The sequence below is a fragment of the Equus przewalskii genome, chromosome 32 (assembly GCF_037783145.1).
Source record: "Equus przewalskii isolate Varuska chromosome 32, EquPr2, whole genome shotgun sequence".
Taxonomy (NCBI): domain Eukaryota; kingdom Metazoa; phylum Chordata; class Mammalia; order Perissodactyla; family Equidae; genus Equus; species Equus przewalskii.
The window spans coordinates 9,525,083-9,536,711 of NC_091862.1; the positions used below are offsets into that span (position 1 = coordinate 9,525,083).

The 11,629-nt window shown below is 49.2% G+C and overlaps 1 protein-coding gene across 1 annotated transcript in view; it reads right to left on the reverse strand.

Annotated features, from left to right (window-relative positions):
* The window catches only part of TMEM181 (transmembrane protein 181), a 73,208-nt gene extending 62,205 nt beyond the window's left edge, over positions 1–11,003 (reverse strand). Inside the window, exon 1 of the mRNA XM_070602858.1 lies at positions 10,684–11,003. Within this exon, the coding sequence (XP_070458959.1) occupies positions 10,684–10,814 (131 nt within the window). The 5' untranslated portion in view covers positions 10,815–11,003. The remainder of the gene's footprint in view (positions 1–10,683) is intronic.
* Between the last annotated feature and the right edge of the window lie 626 nt (positions 11,004–11,629).

Genomic DNA, 11,629 nt, shown 5'->3' on the forward strand with positions numbered 1-11,629 from the left:
CCTGATCTCATCTGGTGACTCCCATTAACGCCTGCCTGGTGGTGATTTCCTCCTGCAAATGAGCGGCATAAGCACAAAGAAGAGAATATTGGTGTTGATCAAAGATTGAGGGCTCCCTGGAAGCTGAGACAAAAGGTCAGAGGAGCAGCTCAATTTAGGACAACAGGTCCCAAAATTTGCTCAAGTTAGAATCACTTGGGGAAATTAAAGAAGTCCCATTGCCCAGGCTGAACCCCAACCAGTTAAATCCGAATCTTCAGTAGGACTTAGGCATCAGCCACTTTTAAAGGTCCCCAAAGGGATTCTAATGTGCAGGAAATTTGATAACCAGTGGTTTTGGACATGGTAAGAGAGGTTAAAAAGATAGACCCACAGAATCTATGCTGATTCAGTTCCAGCTCCTTCCTGAGGTTCAGTTGCATTTTTGCCCTTTGATTCTATAAATTATCCCTGTATCTCTGGAATAAATTCCTTCTTTTTGGACTGAAATTAATACTTGCCACCAATAGTCCTAAGTGCTATCATACTATATCTCTATAAAGTGACAATTCATGTCCCTAAGTGTCCCTGACATTGCTCTCAACAATGAGAACTACAGCGAAGTCATCATTCCTATTGCAACCTGAAGGAATGGGGTTTGATTTTGCATTTTGCCCCACAGGAAGCTGAGTATGGGCTGCCGTTAGAAGAATGGCAGGTCCGGTGCTCCTAGATCAGTCCCCACTGGGCAGTAGGCACTTGCCCTTTCCAAATTGACTTGTAAGTAATCTTTGTTGGCCTGAATCCGAAACTGAGGGCTCTCTTTCCCCCAGAGCATGGGGTTACACGTCAGAAATACTAGACAGACAACCCAGGGGAAAGTGGTAAACATTTCCACATGGGAACATCACCCCAACTTCAAGTGCTCCCAGGCTTGATGGTTGAACATGAACGTAATTTGTTAGATGCACTGCCCCATGAATACAGCAGAAGGGCACTTTCCCAGCCATGTGAGTGTATTAAAAAGAATTGAAAGAGCACAGCTGTCTCCACATTATGGCATTTTGTCCAGGTTCAATTTGGTTCCCTCATCCTCTAGGAGACAGAACGGGCAGGACAACGCCCCCACCTGTCCACGTCCCCCTAATCCTGTGTGCAATGCACAAGGGGACATGGCTCACCACAGGGCCTGCCTGTCACCTTCAGAGCTCTGCTTCACCCGGGAACCAGGCCTCCACCCAAGCCACTTCCTACAAAACAAACCAAGCTGCTCAAATTAGGGCCACAGTTTGCCGTAAACAGCCAAGTTAGGATAAATGCAGACGGGGCCAGTTCCAGACACGTGATGGGGCTGTCCAGCTGCAGGTGGGTGGGTCACTGGGCTAAAGAAATCCTCTGCTTTGGCTTTGCACGTATAGAACAAGGGGTTTGATCCTGATTTTCTAAGTGTGTCCTAAATCGCACACTCAAGGAAACATTGGGCAGGGAGGGAGAGAGATGTGGTAGGCACACTGGGAGATGGAGAAGATGGATGGCCATCTACAAGGCAAGGGACATCTGAGGCCACCAGAAGCTAAGAGAGAGGCCTGGAACAGACCCTTCCCTCACAGCCTCAGAAGAAACCAATCTGCCAACACCTTGATCTCAGAATGCTGGTTTCCGGAACTGTGAGGGAAAAAATGTCTGTTGTTGAAGCCCCCAGTGTGTGGCACTGTGTTGCGATGGCACTAGGAAACGCATCTGGATCCCCAGGTGCATATTTCAGGGATGAGGCGCGCTTCAAGCTTCGGACGTCCTGCCCCAGCTCGGAGGCCTGTCCTCATCTGGCAGATGATGCTCTTTCTGCTGCAAGAGCTGAGCCATTGCTGCAGCCCAGGGACGACCGGGGCCCTGGAGAATCGATGGGGTGCTTATACCCGCTCTGCTCTCCAGGAAATGAATATCTTTATCTTTTCCTCTTGATTCAGAGCAAGATAGAGCTTTGAAGAAAAGAGAACTAAACAACTCTGCCGAGGGGGACACAGCTCTGCTCACATTAAGGTCCACATAAAAATAATTAAGCTTGGGTGAGCCACCAAGAAGAGCTCTGATAAGTGTATAGCACCTTTGTTGTTTGAATTCCAGATGCAATACAGATGCCAGCAGCCAGTTCAAGGTATTTTGGACGTCCTGCAAGCACAGAGTTGTGCCACCTGGAAACAACAAATGATGAATGAAACAAAGCACCGTGAAATGGGTCTGGTGGGTGTTGTGGGTCCAAGAAGGCTACCACTCCCCTGGGGAGGTTTGTTTCAAGCCTGGCCTAATTATGCCTTCATCATGCCTCAGTGACGGGGACAGAGTAGACAGCTGTTGAGCAGAGAAGTCCCAGCTAAGAAAGTGACATGGTGCATACAAGTACACAACACAGGGGTGAGACCTCATGCCACCCAGCAAACTGGCCCTCTCCCAGGCCTCTTGGGATTGTACTCAAAGCACCTGGTGGAAAGCTGGACTCTAGAAAGGAATCATTTGTCCAACACTTAAAAAAGGGGGTCTTAGCTCTACAGCTGAAAAGGTACCCGGTGTGTTTGGAAATCCATAATCAGGGTGCAGAGCACCAGAGTGAGAGGAACAAAATGGCGCTGATGTGATGGTGGGAGGGCATCACCCAAGGCTGGCCGAGGAGAGACGGAGGTTGGTGCCACTGGGTCACCGATTCCCACTCTGGGACACGGCCCTGGGCCTTCCTGCATCAGGTATCAGCCAGAATCCTGGTGAAGCTTAAAAGCAGAGCATCCAATGCAGTGTTTACTGAACTGTCAATCTCGTCTCTTAGTTTTAACGCTTTCATTAGCATTTCCCTGTTTCCTGGAGCATCTCCTCATATGCCTTTTGGGTTTCCTAATCTGTAAACTTTCTCTTCTGATGTTTTGCCCATTCTTGGATATTTTGCCATGTGGTGGTGGTGGTGAATATATGTTTCTTCATATATTCTCAATAGGGGTTCCTTGTAAAGTACAGACATTGAAAACACCCTCTACCTTGCGTATTCTCAGATCCCATGATCCCCCCAAAATAAGTCTCATACCTAAAGAATGCAGAGATGAGTCTTCATGTTGTATAAACCATGGATCCCATCTTTAGTGCCATTCATAACTCAATATGTGGTCTTTGCCCTGTGTCAAGAAATCTCCCTAGAACCCCTGCTTTAGACCCTCTGTAAGTCACCATGCCGTCCTCTGGAACATGCCTGTGGCAGCCCAGGGCCAAGGAAAGAGAAACAAAGCTCAAGCCTTAACTACAAAAATTGAAACACTGAAAACCGGAAGGCACACTCAGACCCCACCAGTGACGGCTCACAGGCAGAGGCAGAGGAAGGCGACTCGGTCTTTTGGAAATGACGCACACCTCCATTCCCACCCGGGGCCTCACTCCAGAGAAACAGAACATCCATGTCCTTCCAGGGCCAGATAAGGATGTCAGAAGCCTCCCCAAGCTTCGGATCTTCCTCTGACTCGCGGTGAGATGCCGAGAGCAGGTGCCACACTGTCTTCCCCTCACAGTGACCAATACAACAGAGGTTAAAAGATTTGGCCTGGGACTTCAATTTTGAATCCCAGGAGTATTCTATTTTGTGGATCATATAGCTGATGGAGAAACACCCCCAAATGTCCTTCCATCTGAGCTGACATCAAGACACAATCCCAAGGACAAAAGAACAGGAATTCTCACAAGTTGTGCAAAGACAAGGGGCAGGTCCTGATGCCCTAACTGGGGGTTTCAGGGGTGACAAAGATCCAACTCGACCTCCGGCCTCTGGGAACCTATGCTCCCCGTCTCCTTTGGACCTGGAAGGCTGCCAGACAGGCGATGAGAGCTGCCGGTGTCTGGTTCACACGATACAACTTTTCTCAATTCACACCACAATACTGCATGGAGGAAATAAGGGGTGATTCGTAGTAGGTGTAACCCCCACAGCAGGTGGTTTGAAGCACTGAATAACAGTGTTCCCAAGGACTGTTGCCAGGGATGTGTACTGGTGTCCATCACTGCACTGTGACTTTGGGAAAATGTAGGGTCCAATTAAGTTCAAACAATAAACAGGAAGAGACTCTGCCTAAGAGGCTTTGAAACCATGTAGAGGACGAGGAAGTGGGAGGAGAACCGGAGAGAAGAGCATCACTGGAGCCCCAGGAGCGCCAAAGAGCTCCAGGAGAGAGTCCCAGCTCCAGGGCCTAATCCTTCAGGATCACTCAGTGCAGGGGCCTGAAAGGGGCCACTGGATTTGATGCTGAGAGGTGGCCAGTGACCTGGGCAAGAGCGGCTCCAGGACATGTGTGGCAAGTTTGAGGGCTGTGAGGCTGAGCAAAGAAAAGACAGGACCATGAGGTGGCAGTGTTGCACAAGAAGCTTTTGCATACAGGGGGGTGGGAGTTGCCTAGAGCAGGAGACCCTCCAGAGACATGTTCAGGGCCACCACCCAGAAGGGGAAGTGGGCAAGGGAACTCGAACCGGAGAGGGGGCTTACATGTCCAGGCGATGTGGCTCAGCAGGCAGGTGGGGAGTCTCTGGGACAGAGAGCTCCCAAAAGCAGCAGCAGTTTGGGGTCCTTTATAGCCACAGGGCTGGTCTTACCTATGGCTAGCAGGTGTTGGATGCAGTTTCATGGGTATGCAAAGCGGGCTAAAATTAGTTGGGCTATATTTAAAGCAATTGGATGTGTAGTAATTTGAGTTTGGCGCCAGTGGGCTTTGAGCTAATAAGAAGTAGGCAATACGGAAGCTCCTATGCAGGGACCATCTTTAACTCATTTAATGACAACGTGGTGGGGGAAGAAGCCAGACCAACATATGTTGAAGATGATGTGGTCGCTCCCAAAGGAGGCTGGGCTGAGGGAAGTTTGGACAAAGAGTTGTAAGCAGAAGGGAAGAAGTCTGAATCGAGGGAAAGACTGAGACATGAGAACGAGGGGGGATAATTGATGGAGGAAGATCCCAGAGGATGGGAGAGGCGAGCACTGAGGAGTCAGGAGGCGGAGGGGCTGCTCTGGGAGATTGTATGAAGACGTGGATCCATCTGGGGTTAACTGACCTGTCCTGGCATCCACCATCACCCTCACACATGTGTTTGCTCAGGCCCTTGGTCCATGGCCCATCCGGAGCCTTTATCTTGCCCCCAGTAGAAAACCAGCCTCCCCTACTGAGCCAGATTTGTACCTAAGTCTACATTCTCAAGCATTTAAGCTTAATAAAATTATTTTTCCAACTTTGAAATGATAAGAGATAGAGAAGCTGGTTCTAAAATCACAGTCTCATCAGGGACACGCATTGTTTCCTCCCACCAAAAAGGAAACAAAAGACAGACAGAGATGTTAGTACTCAATACAGTCATGCGCCCCATAATGATGGTTCGATCAACGATGGAGCGCATATACGATGGTGGTCCCACAAGATGCGAACCATACAGCCTAGGTGTGTAGTAGGCTGTACCATCCAGGTTTGTGTAAGTATACTCTACGATGTTGGCACAAAGACAAAACCGCCTAACAACGCATTTCTCAGAACGTGTCCCCATCGTTAAGTGACACACAACCGTAGTTACAGTACGTTGTCTCTAATAACTTGCAAACAAAGAGAAACATTAGCCCTTTGACACAGTAACATTAAAATTAGTACAGATGGGTCATGGTAGAGATATGCACGTTTGCCTTAAATAGAAAAAATGGTTCTCAGACCTTTAAACCTGACCATAACATGACAGATGTATTAATCCCAAAAGGGAGGTTAATCAGCCTAGAAGGGTAGAAAAGGGAAAACTAGCCAAGGTGACCACTGCAGTGGCCATTCAGCTTTGCGTAGCGGGGAGGGAGCCTTGACTAATGACTTCCAATACTTCTGTGCCCATGGCATATCCATCCCATTGAGGAGATGGATGCAGCAGGCTCTCTCAGCATGATGCTCTGAAACATTCTGCTCACCCCTCACGGGTGCTCCATCCTGGCTGAGAATCAGCCCAGGCCAATTAAATCAGAATCCTTGAGGGTGGGGCCTGGGCATCTGTATTTTTAAAAGCTCCCCCAGGTAATTCTGATGTGTGGCCAGCATTGAGAACCTAATTCCCCTGGCTCTGCTGCCAGGCCCACCATTATCTGTGTTCTCATGGGTCTGCATCAGCCAATTAACTAAAATGGTATTCTGACTCTCTCCATTAGTCCAGAGCTTGGTAAATGTGAAGACTTCACTTCACTCAAAGGTTCTTCTCTCAATGTGCTGGCTAAAGTAAGCCAGCAAGACTGAGGGCCAGCCCCAGGGCTCTATGAATTCACTGAGGCTCTGAAATGTTGCTTCCAGAAGGCTCTTGGATGAGGACACCCCTGGACATCACTTCACTGGCCAAGAAAACTCAAGTCCAACTTGATTGCTTCTATATTTTACAGAGGTAAAGTAATAACACGAGAAACAAAGGATGGATCAGCAAAATGGCCAACCACAAATTCTCCAAGAACTGAGCTTTGAAAGAACATTTCTGTTGTCCTTCACATTTCTTTAGCTCTTTACCATTTATGCCACGGACATAGTTAATTGCCCACCAGGCATCCATTCTCCACATCTTCTTCCTAACAGAACCCCAATTTGGTTCAGCTGTTTACCCCTCCTCCCTTGAAGACCTATGGCTTAGGGGAAATTGGCTCCACCCTCAGCTCCTGGGGCTCTCTGAGCTGCCCAAGTCTAATTCCATCCTCTTGACTGTCTGTGCTCAAACAAGGGCAAGGGCCCGGGTCTCATCAATGAGACACAGGAGTTGGTTTTCTTTTCAGCTTTCTATTGAAGCATAATACATCCTCAGAGAAGTGTACACATCATGAGCACAGCTTGATAAATGTTTACAAACTGAATATACCTGTGTAACCAGAGCCCAAATCAAGAAGCAAAATATTACCAATACCCAGAAAACCCTCTTCTGCCCCCTTCCAGTCACTGTCCCCTCAAGGGGAACCACTCTCCTGACTTCTAACAGTGTAGAGTCATCTTGTCAATTTTATATTTTTGTATATAAGTGGAATCAAAAAGGATGGCCTCCTTGTGTCTGGCTTCTTTTGTTCACATTATGTGTGTGTGTGAGACTCATTTTATTGTTGTGTGTAGTTGTTTAGTTTTATTGCTGTGTAATATTCTGTTATGGAATAAGCCAAATTTATCCATTCTACTGTTGATGAGTATTTGGCTGGTTTCCAGTTTAGGAGTATTGCAAGTTGTACTGCTATGAACACATTAGTCCCTGTCTTTTGCTGGACCAATGTCTACATTTCTGTAGGGTTTATACTGAAGAGGAATTGCTGGGCCAAATGGAATGTGTATGTTCAACTTTAGTAGATACTGCCAAACAGCTTTTCACAATGTTTGCACCAATTTACCCTCCCACCTGCAGTGGATGAAAGTTCCATGTCCTTGCCAACACACATCTGTCTTCTTCATGGTTTCCATTTTGGTGGGGGTATAGAGAAGATTCAAGGAGTTTTGCTGTGGAATTCAAGTTATTCCTTCTCTTTTAGACAGAGCTATAGAAAGCCAGCCAGTTCTCCCCATGAATGTGAATGAGAAGCAACAGCCCAAATGATTATTAGCAGCTAGTTGCTACTCAGTTACAAAGAAAGAACTTGATGACATCATTAAGCTGCTGGATCAACAACTCAATCCATTACCTTACTGTTTAGGCTGGTTGCTTTGGTTTTTCTGCATCTGTATCGGAAAGCATCTTTAGCGTTATCTTCATAAAGCATGTGAGCCTCACAACATCCTTGCCTCATTTTTCTGATGTGGAAACTGATCACCAGTGAAATTTGATGATTTCCCCAAGGCAAGGCAGCTAGCAAAGGGTAGCATTGGGACAAGAACCTAGGATTTCAAATGCCCAGCCTACTGCTTTCCATTTACCTCATGCTGGCTCCCCCTTTCCTACTATGCAGTACAACTGCCATCTCTCATTTTGTGAAAATGACTGAGTCCTTTGATCACATAGCTGCTGTTTTTCATTGATGCCAAATTACGTGGCTAATATGCAAATAGCCATGCCAGCTAACGGAAGGGCCAACCATCTTTTGAAAATGGAGCATTAGCAGCTGTCTCCTTGCTGGGCCTGTTATGAGGAAACTGTCGGCAACAAGAGGCGAGTCCCCAGTCCTCCATGGAAAAAAGGATTGGTGCCTTTTAGTCAGAAATCGTTAATGAGGAAATGAAGATGGTGAGAAGAGTGGGAGCACAAATTATAGTAGCAAGTTTATCTCCCAGCTAGGCAGATGCAGGAGCTGTAACTATCAGCTTCCCAACTTCGAAACCCAAGAGTATTTCACCTAGTTTTGTAAAGGTACAACCCATTGATATGAAAATTCAATGGAACAGTGGAAGATAGTTCAGTGACCTAAAACCTCCTCACTCTAAAATAGTCTTTGTGATTCAGCCTAACTGCTCTGCCAACACACAATACTGTAAAGCATTCTGCAGTCAACTTGTTCTCGTGGCAGGGGGACAGAATTCATTACTGTCCCCTTCCAACCGTGGTGAATTTGTCTTCAGGATCCAGCTCAACAGATGAAGTTACACCTGCAGCAAAGACTCAAATGCTTGCTGTAGGACAGGCCGTCAAAGGGCTCATGTTACTTTCCCCACTTAAAACCCTCCAGTGGCTTCACGTTGGAATTCTAATGAAATCCATATTCCTCAGTCTGGCCTTCAAGGCCCTATATGACTGGGCCTTCTCTATCTTTCTGACCACTTTGCTCCAAACATGCTGGTCTTCTGTCTGTTCCTTGAACACACCATGTCTTTACAGCCTCTGGGACTTTGCACTTGACCTTCCTCTTCCGGAACTTTCCTCCCCAGCTCATTGTCTAGTGAGCAACACATTCTTCAGTTCACAGTCAAATGTCACCTTCTCAAAGAGCCTTGCCTGACCGCCTTCTCTGAAATAGCACCCCCCACTCTTTATCGTGTCAGTTTATTATCATCCTAATACCCATTGCACTATGCAACCACTTATTTATTACCTACAAGCCCCATGACAGCAGGGGTCCTGTCTGTCTTGCTCACCACTGTATCCTCAACATCTAGAACAGCAGCAACATAGGAGATGCTCAGTTAACTATTAAGCTGAATAAATGGGTGAGTGAATAAAGGATAATCCAATTGTGGATTAACCAGTGATGTGGCTACTCAGATGCGGTTAAGAGAACAGCGACGTTGCTCTCTTCTCTGCTGCCTGAATTAAGACCATTTCCCTATTCACTAGCTGCTTTGCCAAAGAAACATTCCCAAGAAAACAAAATATGGAGGGGAAAAAAAAAACCAACGAGAGTGAGGGGGGAAATTAGTGGCAAAAGAGATTGGAATATATACCAAAAATAATGATTTGAAACTATCTGTGGGTTGTTTTTTACTATACTGTCAGGTCTTCCGGGGGCTGCATTAAATAGATTGTGAGGCTATTCCAAAAGCAACATCATGTCATCTTGGGATTACTTTTTTTTTAAATGGGCTTTTCCACTCAGTAATTGTGACCAATACATTGTTCAGCAATATACTGCTAATTAGCCCCTGAGAAGCCATTGGACTTTTGAAAAGATTTGATGATAAATGTGATACATGTTCTTCTGACCATGCATATATGACCCGTAGCACAGGGCGGGCTGTACAAAAATGACTACCACCCCTTCAAAGATAGCCGCGCAATACACCTGCCATCCTTAAGCCTAGAAGTGGGTAAATGGTTATGAGAGTTCTCGACTTTCAGAAACCTTCTGGCCCAAGCTTCCCATTTTACAGATGAGAGAGCGTGAAGTGCAGAGTTAGCAGGTAACTTTCTCAGGCTCACAGAGCTGGTTGGTAATAAAATCAATCCAGCTCCAGTCTCTGGCTGCTGACAGGGTCCTTTCTTTAAACCACAACACATCAGCTAGGTCCAGCCATGGGCAACGGACATAATTCCCTCTCAGAACCGCAAAGCACAGGGAGGAAGTGGCAGGTGCCCAGAGGTCCCCACTGCTCTCACCTTGGCTACAGGAGAGGGCGACAGAGATGAACAGAGACAAGCCAAAACCAACAGCTCCTTGGGAGTGCTGATACATGGCTTCCCACAGCATCTTCACCAAGGTGCCACGCTCAGCCCTGAGGCCACCTGCCTTAACCCTCAGCAGCACCCCAGCCTCAAAGATTTCCACCAAAGCCCAGGGGCCTGAGTAACTCAGAGGAGAGGCCAAGGAGAACCCTCCTAGCAGGCGCTTGGGGGGAACTGATTGTCTCCCCAAACCAGGACTCAGAGAGGCCTGAGTCAAGACCGCGGTGGCGGTAGGCTTGCGGAGGAGGAGGGCGGGGAGAATGACAGCAAAAGAAGGGAAAGAGGGAGGAGCGAAGCAGGGACCGTGCCCATGGGTCCCTTTCTCGGGATTTGAGAATCGCGGCTCAGGTTTCTAGGCAATGGAAAACAGCTCTTCACCCCGGCTCCCCGATCTGCCCTTGACCCCCAGGATGCGAGCGCCGCAGCCAGAACCCGGGGATCTGCAACCCTCTCCGCGCTTCCCATCCCTCCCCAGCCTCCGCGCCCGCCAGGAACAGGGGGCGGCCGAGGAGCGGGAGCCCGCCACGCCGGGGAACGCAGCGGGGGTCCGGGACGGGGGGGCGGCTGAAGGCCGGATATGCGCCCCGCTCCGCGCGGCCCGCTCCGCCCTACCTGTAGTAGCGGTCATCTTTGAAAGGCGTGAGGTCCTCCTTCAGGTCCCGGTACGCCTCCTGGAGCCGCTTGCACAGGTGCTTGAGCTCGCTGCAGAGCGGGGGCTCGAAGGCAGGGTACTCGGCGTCCATGCCCGCGCCCGCCCGCCCGCGCCAGACGCCGCCGCCCTCCGGAGCCGGGCCCGCGTCCCCTGCTCCGCCGCTCCGCCCTTTGTGCTGCTGCCTTCGCCCGCTCTCTCCTCCCGGCTCCCGATCGGGGGCTGCCGGCGCGCTGGGCGGGACCGAGAGGAGGAGGAGCAGGTGGCTGGGAGCTGGGGAGGGGGCGCGGAGGGAGGTGGGGCCGGCGGGCGCGCTCAGGGCGCCGCCGCGTCGACGCGGGGATGCGGGAAGCTGGCCCGGGGAGGGCGCGAGAAGGGGGATGGGGTCCTGGCCCCGCCCCGCCGAAGGGGCCTAAGTGGGGGAAGGGGCCGGGCGCATCTGCGGCCGCCCAGGGAGAGGGAGACGAGCGGGGGAGTCCAACAGAAGGTCATCTGCTGCCCAGGAAAAAGTATAAAGGGCCACTCTCGATCCTGCTCGTCCTGGGGAAGAGAAGAAACTGGAGGTGACAGCAGAAAGGAAAATGCAGGACGGACCCGAGAGCCCCTTCTTGCTGGGAAGGTCCAAGGCTTGGAGGCGGCTCCTTCGTTCAGCACCACGGACAGCTCCCTGGATGCTTCTCCAACCGCCCCCTGCCCCCCCCCCCACCCCTTCCTTTTAGGGTTACACTTGGCCTAATGCAAAAACATTTAAAACAGAGCCCATTATGGTTATACCATAATAAATATTATTTTTTCAAGATAAAGGAATGTGCCCGAATGAGATGTCTCTTCCCACATACACACACAAAAAGAAAGAAAGAAAGAAATTCCGGGCAAGGCAGTTTCTCATCCTCTACAAAGCTCATCACT